The sequence below is a fragment of the Pristis pectinata genome, chromosome 1 (genome assembly GCF_009764475.1).
Source record: "Pristis pectinata isolate sPriPec2 chromosome 1, sPriPec2.1.pri, whole genome shotgun sequence".
Classification (NCBI taxonomy): Eukaryota; Metazoa; Chordata; class Chondrichthyes; order Rhinopristiformes; family Pristidae; genus Pristis; species Pristis pectinata.
Window position 1 is genome coordinate 148,691,114 of NC_067405.1, and position 23,910 is coordinate 148,715,023.

Below are 23,910 nucleotides of genomic sequence, written 5' to 3' on the forward strand. Positions count from 1 at the left end.
TTAGGCAGATCCCACCATTTGGACCTGGAGCCCAGTTTTAGTCTTATTATTGATGGGGTGTGGGTTGTGCCAGGCAGGAGCTGAGACTTCAGTGTGTGGACAAACAGCCCCTCAGCACTGCGGACAAAGCTCCCGACAGGCAGTCGAACCTTCCTCACATTTAATGAGCTTCCTGCCTCCCGGGACCCTTCTCCAGCAGCGAGAGAGTTCCTGATCGATCCACAACCCTCAATCATCCCCCCCCCCCCCCAATTAACTGCTCACGTCCTCCGCACTTCCCACCCTCGGTGATACCCTACCCACATCCTCCTGTCCAACAGATTCCTCTGACGTCCCCACACCCGGCAGTGCTGGATCCCACAGAGGATGCCCAGCCCTGGGTGGAGTGTGGTTACACAGTGAAGCCTGGCCGTGAGCAGTGCTCCCCATCAGTGCTCCGCACCATGTACGAGCATCCCAGGTGGCACCCTCAGGCGTCATGTGGAAACTTGTTTGAACTATTGAAATGATCCATTCGGATGGACGTGTGGGCTGGTGATCCAGCTCCTGCTCTCTGTTATCCTCCATAACCACTGCATGACAGTGCCAGAAATCAGTGTAGCCGGGGAAAGGTCAGGAGAGGTTTCAATCTCCACAGATCACCGCAAGTCCCATCCATCCAACACCTGGTACAGAGGGCTGGATACAGACCGTGAGGTGGAGTAGTCAGCACTCAGTGGGGGAATGTCCCCGCCCACCTCAGTGAGGTGGGGTCCAATTTCCAATCTGTGGAGACTTGAGCCAATAATCTCAGCTGACAGTTCTGGAGCAGTACTGAGGGAGGGAGGAGGTGCAGTTTTTGTTTTTCATGTCTGCTCATTTCCCACTCAGGTTGTGTTTGTGGCCCGTTCCAAGGTGTGTGTGTGGTAAATTACTCCACAGCTGACTCCATTCGGGCACCTTTCCCTCCTCCTGGGCCACTAGCCTCGAGCAGCATCTCGGTGTAGACGGTGGCATCTCTCCCCAAACAATGGAGCCAAAGAACGAAGGGTGAAAATTCATCCAAGCTGCACTTTAATCTCAACTAAATTGCCTACAACAAACTTATTCTCTTTTCTTTAAAAAAATGTTTATTCATTAATGGAAAAATGTACTAAAAAATAAATTAGCAGGTGGGTCATACAACTTTGCCCGGAGCTGTTCTCCCCAAGTGACAGTCCGGAGCTGGTCCGGGGTCCGTGCGGGACATCCCGTAGCTGTCACCCATGGGGACAGCGCGGAGGTGGTCTACCGGTGGTCAGCCCGAGCGAACCCTGTACATTTACTGAACACAGATGATCATTCACAGAAATGCACCGTCACTAAATGCCCACCCCATGCACCACCATCAGACCCCACTGCTCATTCTCCTGCCACCTGCTGAAGCAACCCAAGGTGCAAGAGGCTTCAGGGCTTGAAGGCAGCCGCCTCGCCGCCGACCACCAGCACACTGTGGCCACACTGACTGCCTCTACAAAGGAGGCGAGAGCTTTGCAACAGCACCTTCCAAACTCCGCCAACGAGAGGAGGAACACCAGCAGGCAGGTGGACTCCCTTCGTGGCTCACACTGTCCTAACTTGGAAATAAGGAGCCATTCCACCATCACTGAAGCTCGCTTCCCACAGCACAGTAGGAGCTCCTCCACCAGGAGGACAGCAGGCCCAAAGGCGCCAGCCATATCCATCACCAGTGACTGGATAAATCAGTGAACACTCCTTGTGTGGGAAAGGCTGGCTTCACAGGATCTGTGAACTAGGAATTTACAGGCTGTCAATTGCCAGTGAAATTCCCCAATCTCACCCCTCCTGATATCTTCTACCACTGAATGAATTTCTCTCCTTTTGGCTCAGTAGGGAGCCCTCATGTCCCACACCAGGATCTGAGCCCATCCCAAGAGCCAACCCAGACGATACAGCTGCATTTGGGGTGATGAATTTTAGGTCAAGACATTGATGTGGCGCTGTCTCCAGCTCAGGATACTTCTTCCCCTCAAACAAAACATCCAATGGTTCAGAGAACAGCGGTGGTTACATTTCAAACCAACTGGTTGATGTGAGACACATGGTCATGTTCTAATGGTGTGAAATGGCATTAATAAAGTTGCCTTCCTTCATATGAAACACAATGTCCTCGTATGGACAACATCAGGCAGCAGTGACCTCCGCAGTCTTACCCTAACCGAGCTTCTGTTATAGGAACAGATATTTGTTGAGTCTTTCACTCAGGTTACTAACTTTCAAAGCTATCCCTCAGATGGTTTCTTTCATGGTCTGTGAAACCTCAGCTGATGTTCTCCTTATCTAAGTGGACTACTGGGGAGGCCATCAGTCAGATAACCAAGCCCTCACCTGTCCCTTGGTACGTTACACCCACACTAACTGCGCATGGAGGGATGTTGTGCTTGATGTCCTGACTGGAAATTGTTCCTCAGCAGCCTCACAGAATGACAGCTCGCTGGACACTCGTCCCATTTCTGGTTCTGAGACCTTCTGGGCACTAATCAGCTGCCTCACTTCCTGCCTGCCAGTAGCGAGAACTCATTGAATGTGCTCCTAACGAGCAGGCTTTGGGGATGGAAGGTGCCAGAGGCACAGCAACTTCTGCCTTACCTGAGGGAAGCAATGCTCCATCATAACCGGAACATCTGCTGCAACTCGTCATCCCTCACCTCCTGTCCGGAAGGTTTCTACACAGATCAGGAGCCGCACTAGCAGTCCCGCCATCAGGACTTGTCTATGTGATGGGTGCACCAGGCTAGCAAACTACAGAATCCTCCTATTCCAACAATGGGTATCGCAGACACCGCGACACGACCCACCCAGCCATGCCTTCTGGGAGACACAAACCCCCGATCAGAGCCTGCGGTGGTGTTCCAAGGGAAAAGCAAGGCTGGATTTCCCTCAAAGCCTCCCCACTCAAATAGCGCATCCTTGCCAGGAGATTGGCCCACGTTCAGTTCACTTTCTCTGTGAGAACCACAAAGTGATTGCTGGCAAGTCTGGTGGCCCTGTGCTGTCTGACAGCCTGCACAGGTCCTGGTACAACACCAGAGCCACACTGTCTGCACAGCAGAGAACGGAGAGAAGAGTTCTTGCTGCTGCCGCGGCGTCGACAACCACGGTGACGGTAGCTCCAAGGATGATGTGACCAGTCGCCTGAGGTAGGAAGCAGAGATTGGGGGTGGAAGAGGGATCTGAGAGGAAAGCAGAGACCAGGGAGCAGAGGGGAGGGGGCTCAGGATATGCAGCGACATCTCAATCGGTCAATAAATTAAAAAAAAAGGGAATTATAAATTAAATATAATGAAAACATACTGCAGTGCAAACATCAATGTAACTCTGAGAGAAGCAGCAGCCGTGTGTGTGGGCACCACGACTGCAGGTCACACAGCGTCCCAGGCTGAGGCTGATGTGAGCAGATTCCACCCAGACAACTCCAGCAACAGGCAGCACACACGTGCATGTCCACACTGACCAATGGTGACTCACTGAGGGACTGACCGATGGTGACCGTCACTGAGGGACCGACCAACGGTGACCGTCACTGAGGGACCAACTGACACTGACTGACAGTGACCATCACTGAGGGACCGACCAACGGTGACCTTCACTGACCGATGCTGACTGTCACTGAGGGACCAACTGACACTGACTGATGGTGACTGTCACTGAGGGACCGCCCAACAGTGACCGTCACTGACCAACGGTGACCATCACTGAGGGACCGACTGACACTGACTGATGGTGACCATCACTGAGGGACCGACCGACAGTGACTGTCACTCACCGACCCCTGGAGATCATCACAGAGGGTCTCTGGGTGGAGGTGACAGGGGTCTGGGTGGGGATGATAGGGGTCTCCCTGGGTGGAGGTGACAGGGTCTCCCTGGGTGGAGGTGTCGGGGATCTCTCTGGGTCCGGGTGATGGGGGTCTCTGGTTGGGTGTTTCACAGGGTGAGGGTGTCAGGTTTCTCTGGGTGGGAGTGACGGGGGTTTCTCTGGTTGTGGATAACGGGGGTCTCTAGGTGGCGGTTACAGGGGTCTCTGGGTGATAATGTTGGGGGTCTCTGGGTGGGGGTGACGGGAGTCTCTCTGGGTCTGTATCTCCCTGCATCCTGCCCGCTGTGTGCGCCGTGGGAACTGCAGACGTCGCCGTTGGTGAAGCGCACGCTGCCATGCGAGCCGGTTCGCGAGGGACCCTCACAGCAGGCCGCCCCTCCTGACTCAGCAGCCACCGTCCGACCTTGGTTAATGACGTCAAGCTTGTCCCATGTGTAAGGTGTGTCGTGTGTCACCGGACGCTCTCCGACCAGACGCTCCCTGACCGGACGCTCTCCAACTGGATGCTCCCTGCACCCGTTGGCACCTATGTTGGGTCCTTGATGTTGGAGCTGCCCCGATGGGAGTCCTTGGAATCCCTGGGCTGTGCCTGTTGTCTGACTCCCCTCTGGTACACAGGGTTATCTGAGGCTCTGAAGCCCATCAGCATCATTCCTGGTGTCAGTGCTCTGTCTCTCACTGGTGCAGCGTGGAGATATTCGGTCCGTGTCCTGTCCCCAACACTGCACACACGTCCCGGGGCAGTGGTCAGGTCTGCTGGCCACACTCCCCATCTCACAACTTCTTGGATTCTTTTGGTTCAGAGTCTGGATTTTTTTCCACAAGTGTTTTGTCCTTTGTGAACCTTTGTAACTCCTGTCTCGCTGGCTTCCTGCGTGAAGCAGCAATGACCAGCCTCACCAGTTCCTTCACTCAGCCTCCTGTTGTCTGCTGCTTGGGTCTCGAAGCCTGCCCCTCACACACATACATGGACACGCGTGCCTCCGACACATACCCAAACATACCTCCAACACGTGCACTACAACACGTGGCCACACATACCTACTATACAAACATCTACTCCAACGTGCACCCAAACATACCTCCTACACAGACATGTACACTCCAACATGTATCTACAAATACCTTCTACACAGACATATGTACTCCAACCCACACATATCATCTACACAGAAACGTACCTCCTACATGGATGCACAATTATCCTTGCAACCATACACAGGTGTATCATACATACATGCACACGTGTACTTCCTATACAGATACCATTCACGTACACGCTCGGGTATCACACACATACACAGGTAACAGACGTAATTCTGTATTCCTCAGAATTCTCAGAATACACGCATTCCTCAGACACAAACACGAACCTCACTGGTATACAAATACAGACCTCACACGTGTATACAAGAACACAGACCTCATATGTACACGCAAACAAGGACCTCATGTGTACACACAGACGTCACACGTGTGCACACAAACACGGAGCTCACACGTGTACACACGCAATGGGAGGCAATTCAGCTGCATTTACAGGACTTGACGATCATGTTGGAGAGTTGCTCCACCTTGGGAGTGCGGCCCACGTAGTACAGGATGGTGAGGGGCTCCAGGTCCTGTGGAGCGCAGCATGGGGACGCTGAGGCCTCAGGGTTCAGTGTGTTGTACAGTCCCAGCACCTGCCGACACAGAGCAAGGACAGGTCACTGCACAGCCCTGCACACAGCCTCCCAACTAGGCCCATCCTGTACTCAGTGAACAGAAGCGCAGGCGATGGGCTGAGTGGCCTCTGCTGTTCCCCCGATCCTGAATGGATTGAGGCATGAACGGTGGAAGTTAAACATGAGAAGGGAAGCCATGGACGGAGGAGGGTGAGGAGCCTGTGTTTGGGCAGTGTAGTGAATGTAGGGAGTCTGTGTTTGGGCAGCGTATCAGCTGTAGGGAGCCTGTGTTTGGGCAGCGTATCAGCTGTAGGGAGCCTGTGTTTGGGCAGCGCAGACGGGGTGGTGAAGGTGGTGTTTGGCATGCTGGCCCTCAGCACTCAGGGCATGGAGTGTAGCAGTTGGGAGGTCTCGGTGCGGTTGTACAGGCCGCTGGTGAGGCCGCACTGGGAGTATTGCTTTCGGTTTTGGTCGCCTGGCTACAGGAAAGATGTTATTAAACTGGAAAGAGTTCAGAGAAGATTTAAAAGGATGTTGCCAGGACTTGAGGGACTGAGTTATAGGGAGAGGTTGGACAGGCTGGGACTTTACTACTTGGAGCATAGGAAACTGAGAGGTGATGTTATAGAGGTGTAGAAAATCATGAGGGGCAGAGATAGAGTAAACGCACACTGTCTTTTTCCCAGGGGTTGGGGAATCAAGAACTAGAGGGCACAGGTTTAGGGTGAGAGGGGAGAGATTTAAAAGGGACCTGAGGGGCAACTTTTTCACCCAGAGGGTGGTCAGTATATGGAACGAGCTGCCAAAGAAAGTGGCTGAGGCAGGAACATTAATAACACTTAAAATACCCTTGGACAGGTCCATGGATGGGAAAGGTTTAGAGGGAATATGGGCCAAACTCAGGCAAATGGGACCAGTTCAGAAGGGTGTCTTGGTCAGCATGGACCGGTTGGGCCGAAGGGCCTGTTTCTGTGTGTTGTGAAGTCTTACCGTGCTGTGCTGCGTGTCGGTGCTGCGCAGGTAGGGGCAAGGACCAGCGCAGAAGTTCGCGTAGTAGCCCTTGGGCTCATGGATCCACTTCCAGCCCAGGTCCTGTCGGAAGTCGATATACAGGGGACGCACACAGCAGTTATCCTCGTAGTGCCTGCAGAGAGATGTTGGCACACTAAGTAGTGGGCAGCCTGACATCTGGGGACATCCCCACCGCCACACATGGGGCGTCCACACGGAGTCCCGGAGAGGCCTGAGGGCTGCGATGGTTCTGGGGGAGAGACCCAAACAAGGGGCCATTCAGCAGAGTGGAGGGTCTTCTGGTGGGCGATCGGGAGCTGAGGGCGGTGGAGAAGTGGAACAGACTGGGGCAGGTCAGCCATGGGATGTGGGCAGGGTAGAGGGGCCGAGTGGCCACTCCTGCTCCAACTCTTCTGTTGAACAAAGTTAAAGGTCTCACCAATGGTTTTAAATCTCCCACCTGGTCTCTGAGTGAGGGGGGAGTGGGGAGGGAGTAGGGGTTACAGATTGGGGGTGAGGGGGCAGATCGGGAGTGGAGTGGGGGTTACAGATCGGGAGTGAGGGGGGAGTGGGGGTTGCAGTGGGATTGAGGGGCGAGCGAGTGGGGAGTGGCGTTACAGCGGGAGTGAGGGGCCACTACCTGAAGCAGTAGGTTGTGTCCAGAGCCCGCTTCCTCCGCTGCCGCTGCTGTTGACCCTCGAGCCGGTGTGAGGGGAGGACCATGAGGATGAGGTGAGGGTTGGAGGGGCCTCCGTGCAGCAGTTTCTGCTCCTTGCGTTTCTGCAGCCTGCCCTGGTCTCCCCGCTCTGCGTATTCGTAGTCGTCGATCCCTGCGGGGGGGCGGGGGGAGCCGCAGTCCATCACTGACCCTCCAAGCCAACCACCCCCTATGCCCACCGCTCTCCCTGGAGTGCACCCTGTGCCCCATCCTCGCCCCTCAGCCCCTCGTCCACCTCCCCTCCCCTCCCGCCAGCTCCCACTGCCTCCCCTCACCCCCTCCAGCTCCCACTGCACCAGGCAATGTGGCAGGAACTCAGTGTGGGTCAACACACAACTCCCTTCAACCCCTCGTCCACCTCCCCTCCCCTCGCCCCTCGCCTCTCCTCACCCCTCCCCTCTCCTGTGTAGGAGCTGTGAAATGCAGAGCAGGACTGGTCCGGCTGCACACCGCCTCCACCCCCTGAGAGAAAAGGCAGAAGGGGATGACCCCCCCCCGGGGTTAACGAGCTTCTGTTGTCTCCTCCCCAGTTCTGATGAAGGCTCCCCAACGTGAAACATTGATTCTCTCCCCACGGATGCTGCCTGACCTGCTGGCTGTTTCTGGCAGCTTCAGATTTTATTTTGGATTTCCAGCGTCTGCAGTTGTTTGTCTGCAGCCACCGGTGAGCTCTGCCTCCCACTGCCCTCCAAGGCAACTGTGGGCCATCAGTCCCCTCAGGTGGTTCTCACCCCCAACCATGCCCCCACCGAGACCCCACACACCACAGGCAGCTCACCAGTTGACATAAGTTGACGGCTGCGGAAAAGGTGGACGTCATGGAGGGATTGTCTACGGAGTCTCTGTGGGTGGAGGTTAGGAACAGGAAGGGGTCAATAACTTTACTGGGTGTTTTTTATAGGCTGCCCAATAGTGACAGGGATATAGAGGAGCAGATAGGGAAGCAGATCCTAGAAAGATGTGATAATAACAGTTGTCGTGATGGGAGATTTTAATTTTCCAAATATCGATTGGCATCTCCCTAGAGCAAGGGGTTTAGATGGGGTGGAGTTTGTTAGGTGTGTTCGGGAATGATTCTTGACACAATATGTAGATAAGCCTACAAGAGGAGAGGCTGTGCTTGATTTGATATTGGGAAATGAACCTGGTGAGGTGTCAGATCTCTCAGTGGGAGAGCATTTTGGAGACAGTGATCATAATTCTATCTCTTTTACAATAGCATTGGAGAGAGAAAGGAACAGACAAGTTAGAAAAGCGTTTAATTGGAGTAAAGGGAATTACGAGGCTCTCAGGCAGGAAATTGGAAGCTTAAATTGGGAACAGATGTTCTCATAGAAACATAGAAAACCTACAGCACAATTCAGGCCCTTCAGCCCACAAAGCTGTGCTGAACATGTCCCTACCCGAGAAATTACTAGGCTTACCCATAGCCCTCTATTTTACTCAGCTCCATGTACCTATCTAACAGTCTCTTGAAAGACTATCGTATCCGCCTCCACCACCGTTGCCGGCAGCCCATTCCACACACTCACCACTCTCTGAGTAAAAAACTTACCCCTGCCATCTCCTCTATACCTACTCCCCAGCACCTTAAACCTGTGTCCTCTTGTGGCCACCATTTCAGCCCAGGGGAAAAGCCTCCGACTATACACATGATCAATACCTCTCATCATCTTATACACCTCTATCAGGTCCCCCCTCATCCTCTGTCTCTCCAAGGAGAAAAGGCCGAGTTCCCTCAACCTGGTTTCATAAGGCATGTTCCGCATTCCAGGCAGCATCCTTGTAAATCTCCTCTGCACCCTCTCTATGGCTTCCACATCCTTCCTGTAGTGAGGTGACCAGAACTGAGCACAATACTCCAAGTGGGGTCTGACCAGGGACCTATACAGCTGCAACAATACTTCATGGCTCCTAAATTCAATTCTCCGATTGATGAAGGACAATACACCATATGCCTTCTTAACCACAGAGTCAACCTGCGCAGCTGCTTTGAGCGTCCTATGGACTCAGACCCCAAGATCCCTCTGATCCTCCACACTGCCAAGAGTCCTACCATTAATACTATATTCCGCCAACATATTTGACCTACCAAAATTAACCACTTCACACTTATCTGGGTTGAACTGCATCTGCCACTTCTCAACGCAACTCTGCATCCTATCTATGTCCCTCTGTAACCCCTGACAGCCCTCCAAACTATCCACAACACCCCCAACCTTCGTGTCATCCGCAAACTTACTAACCCACCCCTCCACTTCCTCATCCAGGTCGTTTATAAAAATCACAAAGAGTAAGGGTCCCAGTACAGATCCCTGAGGTACACCACTGGTCACTGACCTCCACTCAGAATACGACCCTTCAACAACCACTCTTTGCCTTCTGTGGGCCAGCCAGTTCTGGATCCACACTGCAATGTCCCCTTGGATCCCATGTCTCCTCACCTCCATAAGACTCGCATGGGGTACCTGAAATCCATATACACTACATCTACTGCTCTCCCTTCCCCGATGTGCTTAGTTACATCCTAAACAAATTCAATCAGGCTCGTAAGGCAGGACCTGCCCTTGACAAAGCCATGCTGACTATTCCTAATCATATTATACCTCTCCAAATGTTCATAAATCCTGCCTCTCAGGATCTTCTCCATCAGCTTACCAACCACTGAGGTAAGACTCACCGGTCTATAATTTCCTAGGCTATCCCTACTCCCCTTCTTGAATAAGGGAACAACATCTGCAACCCTCCAATCTTCCAGAACCTCTCCCATCTCCATGGGCCACGCAAAGGTCATCGTCAGAGGCTCCGCAATCTCCTCCCTCGCCTCCCACAGCAACCTGGGGTACATCTCATCCGGTCCTCAGGGAAAGGTTTCTCAGGGAAAAGTACAGAAGAAATGTGGCGAATGTTCAGGGGATATTTGTGTGGAGTTCTGCATAAGTATGTTCCAATGAGACAGGGAAGCTATGATAGGATACAGGAACTGTGGTGTACAAAGGCTGTAATATAGTCAAGAAGAAAAGAAAAGCTTACAAAAGGTACAGATCGCTAGGTAATATTAGAGATCTGGAAGAGTATAAGGCTAACAGGAAGGAGCTTAAGAAGGAAATTAGGAGAGCCAGAAGGGGACATGAGAAGGCCTTGGCGGGCAGGATTATGGAAAACCCCAAGGCATTCTACACGTATGTGAAGAGCAAGAGGATAAGATGCGAAAGAATAGGGCCTATCAAATGCAGCAGTGGGAAAGTGTGTATGGATCCGGAAGAAATAGCAGAGGTACTTAATGAATACTTTACATCAGTATTCACTATGGAAAAAGATCTAGGTGATTGTAGTGGGGACTTGCAGCAGGCTGAAAAGCTTGAGCATGTAGATATTAAGAAAGAGGAGGTGCTGGAGCTTTTGGAAAGCATCAAATTGGATAAGTCGCCGGGACCGGATGAGATGTACCCCAGGCTGCTGTGGGAGGCGAGGGAGGAGATTGCGGAGCCTCTGGCGATGATCTTTACATCATCAGTGGAGACGGGAGAGGTCCCAGAAGATTGAAGGGTTGCGGATGTTGTTCCCTTATTCAAGAAAGGGAGTAGGGATAGCCCAGGAAATTATAGACCGGTGAGTCTTACCTCAGTGGTTGGTAAGCTGATGGAGAAGATCCTGAGAGGCAGGATTTATGAACATTTGGAGAGGTATAATATGATTAGGAATAGTCAGCATGGCTTTGTCAAGAGCAGGACCTGCCTTACGAGCCTGATTGAATTTTTTGAGGATGTGACTAAACACATTGATGAAGGGAGAGCAGTAGATGTAGTGTATCTGGATTTCAGCAAGGCATTTGATAAGGTACCCCATGCAAGGCTTATTGAGAAAGTAAGGAGGCATGGGATCCAAGGGGACATTGTTTTGTGGATCCAGAACTGGCTGGCCCACAGAAGGCAAAGAGTGGTTGTTGAAGGGTCACATTCTGCATGGAGGTAGGTGACCAGTGGTGTACCTCAGGGATCTGTTCTGGGACCCTTACTCTTTGTGATTTTTATAAACGACCTGGATGAGGAAGTGGAGGGGTGGGTTAGTAAGTTTGCGGATGACACGAAGGTGGGAGGTGTTGTGGATAGTGTGGAGGGCTGTCAGAGGTTACAGCGGGACATAGATAGGATGCAAAGCTGGGCTGAGAAGTGGCAGATGCAGTTCAACCCAGATAAGTGTGAAGTGGTTCATTTTGGTAGGTCAAATATGATGGCAGAATATAGTATTAATGGCAGTGTGGAGGATCAGAGGGATCTTGGGGTCCATAGGATGCTCAAAGCAGCTGCACAGGTTGACTCTGGTGAAGAAGGCATATGATGTATTGTCCTTCATCAACGGTGGAATTGAATTTAGGAGCCGAGAGGTAATGTTGCAGCTATATAGGTCCCTGGTCAGACCCCACTTGGAGTACTGTGCTCAGTTCTGGTCACCTCACTACAGGAAGGATGTGGAAGCCATAGAAAGGGTGCAGAAGAGATTCGTAAGGATGTTGCCTGGATTAGGGAGCATGCCTTATGGAAACAGGTTGAGTGAACTCGGCCTTTTCTCCTTGGAGCGACGGAGGATGAGGGGGGACCTGATAGAAGTGTATAAGATGATGAGAGGCATTGATCATGTGGATAGTCAGAGGCTTTTCCCCAGGGCTGAAATGGTGGCCACAAGAGCACATAGGTTTAAGGTGCTGGGGAGTAGGTATAGAGGAGATGTCAGGGGTAAGTGTTTGTACTCAGAGAGGTGAGTGCATGGAATGGGCTGCTGGCAACGGTGGTGGAGGCGGATACAATAGGGTCTTTCAAGAGACTGTTAGATAGGTACATGGAGCTGAGTAAAATAGAGGGCTATGGGTAAGCCTAGTAATTTCTAGGGTAGGGACATGTTCGGCACAGCTTTGTGGGCTGAAGGGCCTGTATCGTACTGTAGGTTTTCTATGTTTCTAAGTTGAGGGTGGAGGGAGGGGAGGGGAGGGTGGGAGTGGGAGGGAGTGATGGAGAGGAAGGAGGGAGTGAGAAAGTGGAGGGAGTTGCGGAAGCAGGTCCGAGAGAAACAATTCAGTTCCTACCCTTAAACTTCACATCCAGAACTTCACCTTCTTTGGAGATGACGCCATTGGCGTGGAAGGTGTGGCATGGACAATGTACGCTGATCTCCAGGCCAAGGTTCGTGTCTGCAAAACACATGCCAGTTAGACCACAACAAAGAGAGAACACCAACCACATACCCAACACAATCCAGCTCAAACCCAATGGAGTCCAACGCAGACCCAACAGGGTCCAATGCAGACAACATACGATCCCGCAAGGTCCTATAGATACAATACCACTGAAGCACAGTTCAAACACAGCCCAAAAAACACAACAAAAGCAATAACATCCCAACACAATCTATCACAAACACAAAATATCCCAACACAACCTCAACAAAATCCTCCGGAGATCCAACAAAAGCTAATACATACAACATAATCCAACCAATAAGCAATCTGCTGGAGGATCTCAGCGAGTCGAGCAGCATCTGTGGTGGGAGAGGAAGTGTCGATGTTTCAGGTGGAAACCCTGCATCGAGACCCTGCATTTGTTGCTCCAGATTCCAACATCTGCAGTGCTTGTACCTACATGCTCCAACCCAGCTCCACAGTCAAATAAAGCAGCAACACAACTCTAGTATTGACCCAACTAAATCCAACACAGCCCCAGCACAACTGAACACAGATCCCACACAACATATCACAATTTGTGTGTTACCAAGTCAAGAGTGTGTTACCAAAATATAATTATGCATGTACCCTGTCCCACCAGGGGCCCAAACACCCTTCACCATTGCTACACAACCATCAAAGATGTCTCCTGAGCCTCCCCCACCCACTCTTTGGTAAATCAGACCACCAGGCTGTGCTCCTTCTCACTGCAGACAAACAGAAACTGAACCAGGAGGATCCAGTACAGAGGGTCGTGCAGTGCTCGTCTGAGGAAACAGATGAGCTTTGAGACAGTGGACTGGACCATGTTCAAAGACTCAGCTGCCAGTCTCCATGAGAATGTCACCACCGTCACGGACTTTATCAGCAAGTGTGTCGAGGACTGTGTACCAAAGAGGACAATCCGGGTGTTCCCAAACCGGAAACCATGGATGAACCAGGAGATCCACTCCTGAATGAGGTCTAGGACTGCGGTGTTCACATCAGGTGACCCTGACCGACACAAGAAATCAAGATACAACTTCCTTCAAGCTATCAGAGATGCCAAGAGACAATACTGGTCCAAAATTGAGTCCTAGACCAGACCCTCTCCCACACACCCGCCCCCTCTCCCCACACCACCTTCCCCAACAACATTCTCCCCACACATCCTCCCCACACATCCCCCTCTCCACACACACACCCTCCACTCAGTCCCCTCCACTGATATCTGCTGTAAAACTCACCCCTGTTGATGAGCCACTCCTTCACACTCTCGGTGACATCAAACGACACCCACTCACTGAAGCCTTTGGTGAGGACAACCTTGCCTGCGATGTACCGCTGCTTGGCGATGTGATCGTCCGGCTTCAGGATCTGATGGGGGAGCGAGGGCAACTGGTCAGTCCACACCCCTCCCACGGGACCCTCCCTGCCCCCCTCCCACAGGGCCCTCCCTACACCCCTCCCAGACGGTGCTGGCCCTGCCCCCCTTCCACACAGGACACTCCCTACACCCCTCCCACACGGGGCCCTCCCTACCCCCCTACAGGGGACCCTCCCTACGCCCCTCCCAACAGGGCCCTTGCTACACCCCTCACACATGGGGCCCTCCCTGCGCCCTCTCCCACACAGGACCCTCCCTGCGCCCCTCCCACATGGGACCCTCCTCACCCCCCTCCTACAAGGGACCCTCCCTACACCCCTCCCACACACAGGGCCCTCCCTACCCTCCCCCTCACACACAAGGCCGTCCCTACCGCCCCCTCACACACAAGGCCCTCCCTACACCCCTCCCACAGGACCGGGACAGAGGTTCAGACTTTGGGAGGGAGGGGGACAGAGAGGGATGTTTGGTCAGGGAGGGAGGTTTAGACTCAGAGGGAGGGGGTCCGTCGCCCCAGACACCAGCACGCTCCACACCTGATAGACTTCAATCCGCTGCTCATTCCGTTTGGCACTTATGTTTGGCACACGCAGAGCCCGGAATTCTGCTCGGAATAGACTTGAAACATTTTTCTCCATGGAGGACACATTGAACCGGAAAACTTTGGATGTAATTCCACGACACGAACTGACATCATCTGCAAAACACATCAGGGCCATGTTACAGAAATGGCTCCAGGTCAGAACAGGCAGCAACTTCACACACCGCCCAACAGGTGGGAGAGCTGGGGACCTGTGTGAAGTAACAGGTACCCAGTCCCCAATACAGGCTGGGCTCTAACCCAGGGGTTCGGGTGGGTTATATATATATAGAATAACAGGTCCCTGGGAGTGGGTTACAGGCTGGGATCTGATCCAGGGGTTCGGGGGGGGGGGGGGGTGGTGGGGGTTATATATAGAATAACAGGTCCCTGGGAGTGGGTTACAGGCTGGGATCTGATCCAGGGGTTCGGGGGGGTTATATATAGAATAACAGGTCCCCGGGAGTGGGTTACAGGCTGGGATCTGATCCAGGGGTTCGGGGGGGGGGGGGTGGTGGGGGTTATATATAGAATAACAGGTCCCTGGGAGTGGGTTACAGGCTGGGATCTGATCCAGGGGTTCGGGGGGGGGGCCTATATATAGAATAACAGGTCCCCGGGAGTGGGTTACAGGCTGGGATCTGATCCAGGGGTTATGTATCTTCTGCCTGATGGGACAGGGGAGCAGAGAGAATGACCCGGGTGGGTGGGGTCTTTGATTATGCTGGCTGCTTCACCACAGTCCATGGAGGGGAGGCTGGTTTCTGTGATGTGCTGGGCTGTGTCCACAACTCTCTGAAGTTTCTTGCAGTCCTGGGTAGAGCAGTTGCCATACCAAGCCGTGATGCATCCAGATAGGATGCTTTCTATGGTGCATTGATAAAAGTTGGTGAGTGTCAAAGGGGACATGCCAAATTTCTTTAGCCTCCTGACGAAGTAGAGGTGCTGGTGAGCTTTCTTGGCCATGGTGTCTACGTGATTTGACCAAGACAGGCTATTGGTGATGTTCATTCCAAGGAACTTGAAGCTCTCAACCCTCTCAACCTCAGCACCATTGATGTAGACAGGTGCATGTACACCGTCCCCTTTCCTGAAGTCAATGACCAGCTCTTTAGTTTTGTTGACATTGAGGGAAAGGTCGTTGTCATGACGCCATTCCACTAAGCTCTCTATCTCCTTCCTGTTCTCCGACTCATCGCTGTTGGAGATACGGCCTACAACGGTGGTATCATCTGCAAACTTGTAGATGGAGTTAGAGCAGAATCTGGCCACACAGTCATGAGTGTATAGGGAGTAGTGTAGAGGGCTGAGGACGCAGCCTTGTGGGGCACCAGTGTTGAGAATAATCGTGCCGGAGGTATTGCTGCCTATCCTCACTGATTGTGGTCTGTTGGTCAGAAAGTCAAGGATCCAGTTACAGAGGGAGGTGTTGAGTCCCAGGTCTCAGAGCTTGGTGATGAGTTTGCTTGGAATTATAGTATTGAAGGCAGAGCTGTAGTCAAGAAACAATAGTCTAACTTAGGTGTCTTTACTGTCCAGATGCTCCAGAGCTGAGTGTAGGGCCAGGGAGATGGCGTCCACTGTAGACCTGTGCTATGTTCTCTATGTTCTGTGGGTAAATTACAGGCTGGGATCTAATCCAGAAGTTCGGGGTGGGGGGTCTATATATAGAATAACAGATCCCAGGAGTGGGTTACAGGCTGGGATCTGATCCAGGGGTTGGGGGGGGGTGGTATATATAGAATGACAGATCCCCGGGAGTGTGTTAGTAGGCTGGGATCTGATCCGGGGGTTCAGGCGGGTTATATATAGAATATCCCCAGGAGTGGGTTACAGGCTGGGATCTGATCCAGGGGTTCAGGGGGGTTATATACAGAATAACAGGTCCCTGGGGGTTACAGGCTGGGATCTGATCCAAGGGTTTGGGGAGGGGGGGTTTATATATAGAATATCATATCCCCGGGGGTTACAGGCTGGGGTCTGATCCAGGGGTTCGGGGGGGTTATATATAGAATATCATATCCCCAGGGGTTACAGGCTGGGATCTGATTCAGGGGTTCAGGGGGGTTATATATAGAATATCATATCCCTGGGGGTTGCAGGCTGGGGTCTGATCCAGGGGTTTAGGGGGGTTATATATAGAATAACAGGTCCCCGGGGATTACAGGCTGGGGTCTGATCCAGGGATTCAGGGGGGTTATATATAGAATAACAGGTCCCCAGGGATTACAGGCTGGGGTCTGATCCAGGGATTCAAGGGGGGTATATATAGAATAACAGGTCCCCGGGGGTTACAGGCTGGGATCTGATACACAGGGGTTGGAGAGATTTACGTAGACGTGTTGGTGATGTAGACAAAATGCGTTGTTGCCTTCATCATCTGAGTCACTGGTACAACAGTTGGGATCACGTTGCCACGGTACCAGACGTTGGTTCAGCTGCACTCGGGGCATTGTGAGCTGTTCTGGTTGCTGCACGGGATGGATGTGATTCAGTGAGTGAGGTGCAGACAAGGTTCACAAGGATGTTGCCGGGACTGTGGGGCTTGTGGTATGAGGAGAGGTTGGAAAGGCTGGGATGGTTTTCCTTAGAGAATCGGAGGCTGAGAGGTGTCCTTACCGAGTGATGTAAAATTCTGAGCAGTGTCGTTAGTCAGAATCTGTTCCCCAGGGTAGGGGTGTCTAAAGCTAGAGGGCATGGGGTTAAGATGAGAGGGAGAAAGGTTAAATGAGATTCGGGGAGTAAATGTTTCACACACCAAGTAGTTGGGATCTGCAATAAGCTGCCAGAGGAGAAAGTAGGGGCAGGAACAGTAACGACATCTGGGAGGCATCTGGACAGGTACTTGAATGATCAGGGCACAGAGGGATCTTGCTCAGCTGGGTAAGTGGGCCAAGGAATGGCAGATGGAGTTTAATTCAGATAAGTGCAAGATGTTGTATTTTGCAAAGTCAAATCAAAGTAGGACTTTTACAGTAAATGGTAGGGCCCTGGGGAGTGTTGTAGAACAGAGGGACCTTGGAGTACAGGTACATGGTTCCCTGAAAGCAGGGTTACAGGTAGGATGGTGGTGAAGGAATTTGGCTCGCTGGCTTTCATCCATCAGGGCATTGACAATAGGAGTTGGGATGTTATGTTGCAGTTCTACAGGATGCTGGTGGGGCCACACTTGGAGGCCTGTGTACCGTTTTGGTCAGCCTGCTGTAGGAAAGATGTTATTGAACCGGAAAGAGTGCAGTGGAGATTTACCAGGATGTTGATATGACTCAAGGGACTCAATTATAGGGAGAGGTTGGACAGGCTGGGGCTTTATTCCTTGGACTGTGGGAGACTGAGGGGTGATCTTAGGTTGAATAGGTTAGGAATTTATTCCCTGGAGCACAGGAGAATGAGGGGAGATCTTGTAAAGGTGTACAGAATTATGAGGGTGTAGATAGGGTGAATGCATGCAGGCTTTTTCCCCTCAGGTTGGGTGAGACTAGAACTAGAGGACATAGGTTTAGGGTGAAAGGTGAAATATTTAAGGGGAATCTGAGGGGGATCTTCTTCACTCAGAGGGAGGTGCGAGTGTGGAACGAGCTGCCAGTGGGAGTGGTGGATACGGGTTCAATTGTAACATTTGGCTAGGTCCATGGATGGGAGGGGTTTGGAGGGATATGGTCTGGGTGCAGGTAGATGGGACTGAGCAGAAGATCAGGTCAGCACAGACTAGATGGGCCGAAGGGACTGTATCTCTGCTGTTGTGCTCTATGACCAGGGCAGTGAGACCAATGAACTGCTGATGTCAGCTGGCAGGTGCCCAGGCCCTGAGCACCTAGTCCCAGGGCTCCACAGGAAGAAGCCAGTCACATGTTGATGCCCTGGTTTTAATTTTCCAAAACTCTCTACAGAAGGTTCCACTGGATTGGGCAGTAGAAGACGTTACACCTGGACTCAGCCAGAAAGAGAGAGGGAAGGTAGGAGATGATTGGGAGTCCAGTGTAACCTGTCTGAGGGAAAGCATTCAAAGCTCTTTACTGAAGGTGCTTGACTTCCTCTGAATTGTCCCGGTAATCGGGCAGAGTCGCTGTCACTACACAGAACATGGAACAGCACAGCAACAGGCCTGTCACTCATTATGACGGTGCCAAACTAATCCAATTCCCTGCACTCACTGCACTGTGTCTGTCTAATGGCCTCAAGTGCCTCTGTCATATCTGCCTCCACCCCCACCAGCACGTTCCAGGCACCCACTGCTCTCTGTGTAAAAATCGTAGTCCAGACATCTTTCAACTTTCCTCTCTCACCTATGCTGTCTGGAATTTGACGTTTCCACCCTGGGAAAAGGACGATGACCCTCCACCCTGTCTCGGCCTCTCAGTTTTATCCAGCTGCAACATGACTTCCCGACTGACCAACGAAGGCAAGCGTGACGTACGCCTTCTTCACCACCCCCTCTACTTCAGGGAGCTGTGGACTTGGACCCCATGATCCCTCTGTACATCAGTGCTCTGAGGGGTCTTGCCTTGACATACAGAGAGATCTTTGGGTGCAAGTCTATTGTTTCCTGAAAGTGACGACACGAGGTGTTAGTCTGAGACAGGGGCATGGTGTTCGAGCTGAGTGGAGGAGTGTTTGGATGGAGGAACCAGTGCTGGGCAACGGACACCAGTGCTGTAATCGGATTACAGGAACACATCTGGTAAACTGCCCGTCAAGCTGATGGTTCAGGAGGTAACATCTTGGTGTGGGCAGAAGATGCAGGAGGTCAGGGGGTAACCAGACACAGAGAGCAGACATACATGGGTCAGAGTGGGAAATCCACACGTCCCCACCACCACTTCCTTGCCCGGTGACTGCACTGGCCAACAGCTTCTCCCTCTCCAATATTTTGGGAGCTTTGCAGATGACATTGAAATACGTGGTGTAGACAGTGCAGAAGGTTGTGAAAAATTACAGGGGATGTTGATCAGCTGGGTCTGTGGGCTGACGATTGGCAAATGGCTTTCAATCCAGATAAATGTGAGGTGTATTTTGGGAGATCACACCAGGGTCGGACTTGTACAGTGACCAGAGAAATAAAGGACTGCAGATGCTGGAGGAACTCAGCAGGCCAGGCAGCATCCGTGGAGAAAAGCAGGCAGTCAATGTTTCAGGTCAGTCCTGAAGGGTCCTGAGCCGAAACATTGACCACCTGCTTTTCTCCACGGATGCTGCCTGGCCTGCTGAGTTCCTCCAGCATCTTCATGTTTTTCATCTTGTACAGTGAATGGTAGGGCCCTGGGGAGTGTTATAGAACAGAGGGACCCAGGAGTGCAAGTGTAGAGTTCACTGAAAGTGGCATCACAGGTAGATAGGGTGGTGAAGGAGTTGTTTGACATGCTGGCGTTCATCAGTCAAGGCATTAAGTATAGGAGTTGAGAAGTTATGTTGCAGATATACAAGACACTGGTGAGGCCGCACTTTGAGTATTGTGCACAGTTCTGGTCACCCTGTTGTAGGAAAGATGTTATTAAACTAGAAAGAGCACAGAAAAGTTTTACCAGGATGTTGCCTGGACTTGGGGACCTGAGTTACAGGGAGAGATTGTGTAGACGAGGACTTTATTCCCTGGAATGTAGGAGACTGAGGGGTGACCTGATAGACGTGTATAAGATCATGAGGGGCATAGACAGGGTGAAAGCACACGGTCTTTTTCTCAGGGAAGGGGTACTGAAAACAAGAGGGCAGAGGTTTAAGGTCAGAGGTGAGAGATTTAAAAGGGACATCAGGGGCAGCTTCTTCACACAAAGGGTGGTGCGTATTTGGAATGAGCTGCCAGAAACAGTGGTTGAGGCGGGCACATTTCCGTGCTGTACAACTTTAACTAATCTCCGCTGGTCAGGTACAGTTACCAACAGTTAAAAAAAACTTAAATAATTCAGAATTAGTTGTAACAAAGTGAAGGCGTTGCCTTTGGAAGGCGCTGGGAGTGAACTGATGACAGTGGCTCTTGGTGGGAAGTGAATCGCAGCCCCTGCCCCCACAGGACCTGGTAGGATCCTGGGTCTCAGTCGTGGGGGGGGGGGGGGGGGGGTCACCTGTCACCATTGTGTACACCCACCTCCGCCTGTCACCAGTGTGTACACCCCCTCCGCCTGTCACCAGTGTGTACACCCACCTCCGCCTGTCACCAGTGTGTACACCCCCTCCGCCTGTCACCAGTGTGTACACCCACCTCCGCCTGTCACCAGTGTGTACACCCCCTCCGCCTGTCACCAGTGTGTACACCCACCTCCGCCTGTCACCAGTGTGTACACCCACCTCCGCCTGTCACCAGTGTGTACACCCATCTCCGCCTGTCACCAGTGTGTACACCCATCTCCGCCTGTCACCAGACTGTACACATTTCTATGCCTAGTGCCACCCCGTACACCCCTGGACCTGTTGGCTGCCCATACACCCCCTCCAGCGGGACCTGTGTGCAGCACTCACCGAGGCTCGGTGCGGGTGTAGGCTACAGGAATCACTGCCTGACCACACACTGCTCACACACTGACACACTGCCTTCCTTCCAGGTGGCAACCTGCTCCCTCTGCTGGCCACCAGGCTGCAGTGCGAGCTGTCCCGCTCCAGGGGAGTGTTGAAGCCAGTCACTGGGTTCCGGCGCAGCACCTGTTCAGGTGCGAGTTCTGGGTAAACCTGTCCGGGGAACGGGGAGCTCTCGATGCTACAACTGCACAGAATTGTCACCAACCACTCACTACTGCAGCAATGCCACAAACTGTCACACGCACTGATACAAACTTTACTTCACCCGGGCAGAGTGTGGGATACAGATCACAGGAGAATGTCTGACACACTCAGAAATAGGGGCAGTTCCACCATTCAACACCTGCCCTTGTCCTCACCCTGTGTCCGACCCCGGGAGTGTGTGACGGGACGGTGCGGGGGGAGCCTCACCCTGTGTCCGACCCCGGGAGTGTGTGACGGGACGGTGCGGGGGGAGCCTCACCCTGTGTCCGACCCCGGGAGTGTGTGACGGGACGGTGCGGAGGGAGCTTCACCCTGTGTCCGACCCCGGGAGTGTGTGACGGGACGGTGCGGGGGGAGCCTCACCCTGTGTCCGACCCCGGGAGTGTGTGATTGTAGATCTAAGTTAACCATTTTCATGCACTATTCCAGATGTTGCCAAAAATTAACATCTGTCGATTGGTACAGTTCTGTGCTTCTGACCGAACTCCCCTCTGGTGCCTGTTTACAGGCGGTACTGACACCTGGGTCATCCGTGGCTGGTGTGCAGCCCTGGGTCAGGACGGGAGCAGGGGCTTGGGGGGGGGGGGGGGGGGGGGGGACGGCCACTGATGCAGCAACAGAGCCAGCAACGGCCGTGAGCCGCAGCTGAGGTGCAGGCAGCACACCTCCACCTGCCGGCCCCACCCCAGCCTCTCCCTGCCCTCTGCTTTCGATAGAGGCCTTTCACTGTCACTAGGAATGCTGGGGCGGTGCCGCCTCCATTGTGCCCACCTGCTGGCAGACACCAGGCCAGGTCCCGGCAGCTCGGGGGGGGAGGGGCAGTGAGAGGGGGGAGGGGGTGTTGGAGGTGACGGGGGGCAGTGAGAGGGGGAGGGGGTGTTGGAGGTGACGGGGGGCAGTGAGAGGGGGAGGGGGTGTTGGAGGTGACGGGGGGCAGTGAGAGGGGGGAGGGGTGTTGGAGGTGACGGGGGGCAGTGAGAGGGGGAGGGGGTGTTGGAGGTGACGGGGGGCAGTGAGAGGGGGAGGGGGTGTTGGAGGTGACGGGGGGGCAGTGAGAGGGGGGAGGGGGTGTTGGAGGTGACGGGGGGGCAGTGAGAGGGGGAGGGGGTGTTGGAGGTGACGGGGGGGCAGTGAGAGGGGGGAGGGGGTGTTGGAGGTGACGGGGGGGGCAGTGAGAGGGGGAGGGGGTGTTGGAGGTGACGGGGGGGCAGTGAGAGGGGGAGGGGGTGTTGGAGGTGACGGGGGGGCAGTGAGAGGGGGAGGGGTGTTGGAGGTGACGGGGGGGCAGTGAGAGGGGGAGGGGTGTTGGAGGTGACGGGGGGGCAGTGAGTGGGGGGAGGGGTGTTGGAGGTGACGGGGGGGCAGTGAGTGGGGGGAGGGGTGTTGGAGGTGACGGGGGGGCAGTGAGTGGGGGGAGGGGTGTTGGAGGTGACGGGGGGGGCAGTGAGGGGGGAGGGGGTGTTGGAGGTGACGGGGGTGGGGGTCCCTGCCTCAGGCTCTCCGTGTGGAGGGGTCCCTGCAGTGTGACCGTGTGTGGACGGGTTTCCACCGAGGGGGGAGGCAGCCGGGGGTCTGGCGTGGACACCAACCGCCACCCCCCCCCCCCCCCCGGCCCGCCCCGCCCCGCCCCGGGGGGTGGGACCCGCTTACTTACTGTCCACGGCCGGGCCCGGAATCATGTCAAACTTGTACACCTCCTTGGCATAGTACTCAAAATCGGTGTTGTGGGTGAGGCAGCTCTGCTCCCGCTCCCGGCCCAGCTCCTGCAGCAGCTCCCGGGTGCTGTTGTACATGGCCAGGACCTGCGGCGGCACCTCGGCGGGGCCCGGCTCCTGCGGCGGGCTGGTGAAACGCAGCTTGCTGAGGATCTGCCCGCGGATCGCCTCCACACGCTTCTTCTTCATGTGCTCGGTGTCCACTGTGGAGCAAGTGGAGAGCGGCCGGCTGAGCGCCACCAGGTCCAGCGCGGTCAGCAGCAGCAGCAGCCTCCGCACACACATGGTCGCCTCGTCCCGGGAGCGCTCAAACTCCCCACAACTCCGCAACCTCTCCGCCAACTTTCTGCCAACTTTCCGCCAACTCCGCGAACTTTCCGCCAACTCCGCAAACTTTCCGCCAACTCCGCAAACTTTCCGACAACTCCGCAAACTTTCCGACAACTCCGCAAACTTTCCGACAACTCCGCAAACTTTCCACCAATCCCGCAAACTCTCCACCAACTCCGCAAACTTCCCAGATACGGTGCGGGCTGCGACCAGTGGCGACGGACGGCCGGACTCCTGACTGCCCCGTCCCAGGACCGGGCGCGCCGCACACAGGGACGATCGCACTTGCCGCCTCTCGCCCTCTGCAGTCCCGCTCGCTGCCTCCCACTCCGGCCTTTTATACCCGCAGCAGTGACGTTCCGGAAGGGCCGGATCATCGGCCCGGCCGTGGGCACAGCGTCATCCGCAACAGGGCTGCCAGCAGCTGGGGAACAGCAGCAGCCGCTCCGGCAGCACAGAGGCCGAGGAAGGCACGTTACAGGGACACACACACGTTTACACACACCGCAGGGATACACACACACAGATACCACAGGACACACACACCAGTGATACACACAGCTCAGTGAAACACACACACTACAGTGAGACAGCACACACACACACACTACACAGCCCACGATGTTGTGCTGACCTCTACACAAATCCCCGTTCAATTTATCCCCTCTCTACTTCACCTTCCATAACCCTCTATTTTTCTTTCATCTTATGTCCCTGTTGTATCAGCCTCTAC

General features: G+C 53.7%; 1 protein-coding gene across 2 annotated transcripts; it reads right to left on the bottom strand.

Moving 5' to 3' along the window:
* tgfb3 (transforming growth factor, beta 3) lies at positions 1-23,554 on the bottom strand. Of its 2 annotated transcripts, none has more exons than XM_052024240.1 (7): positions 22,787-23,554; positions 14,375-14,535; positions 13,699-13,828; positions 12,365-12,442; positions 7,177-7,366; positions 6,516-6,669; positions 1-5,543 (listed from the first exon to the last, which is right to left on the bottom strand). In XM_052024240.1, the coding sequence occupies exons 1-7, from the start codon at positions 23,130-23,132 to the stop codon at positions 5,385-5,387; spliced, it is 1,218 nt and encodes a 405-aa protein (XP_051880200.1). In that variant the 5' UTR covers positions 23,133-23,554; the 3' UTR covers positions 1-5,384. The 2 variants fall into 2 exon arrangements, with proteins under 2 accessions (XP_051880200.1, XP_051880107.1); XM_052024147.1 differs by having other exon boundaries at positions 12,338-12,442.
* Between the last annotated feature and the right edge of the window lie 356 nt (positions 23,555-23,910).

What these genes read in the sequence shown, in the direction of transcription:
- tgfb3 (XM_052024147.1), bottom strand. Translation starts at nt 23,132, where the DNA reads ATGTGTGTGCGGAGGCTGCTGCTGCTGCTGACCGCGCTGGACCTGGTG. An exon ending in TCCGGGCCCGGCCGTGGACA is followed by an intron (nt 14,536 to 22,786) that starts GTAAGTAAGCGG and finishes TGTGTTTTGCAG; the next exon opens with ATGATGTCAGTTCGTGTCGT. An exon ending in GGAGTGGCTCATCAACAGGG is followed by an intron (nt 12,443 to 13,698) that starts GTGAGTTTTACA and finishes TGTGTTTTGCAG; the next exon opens with ACACGAACCTTGGCCTGGAG.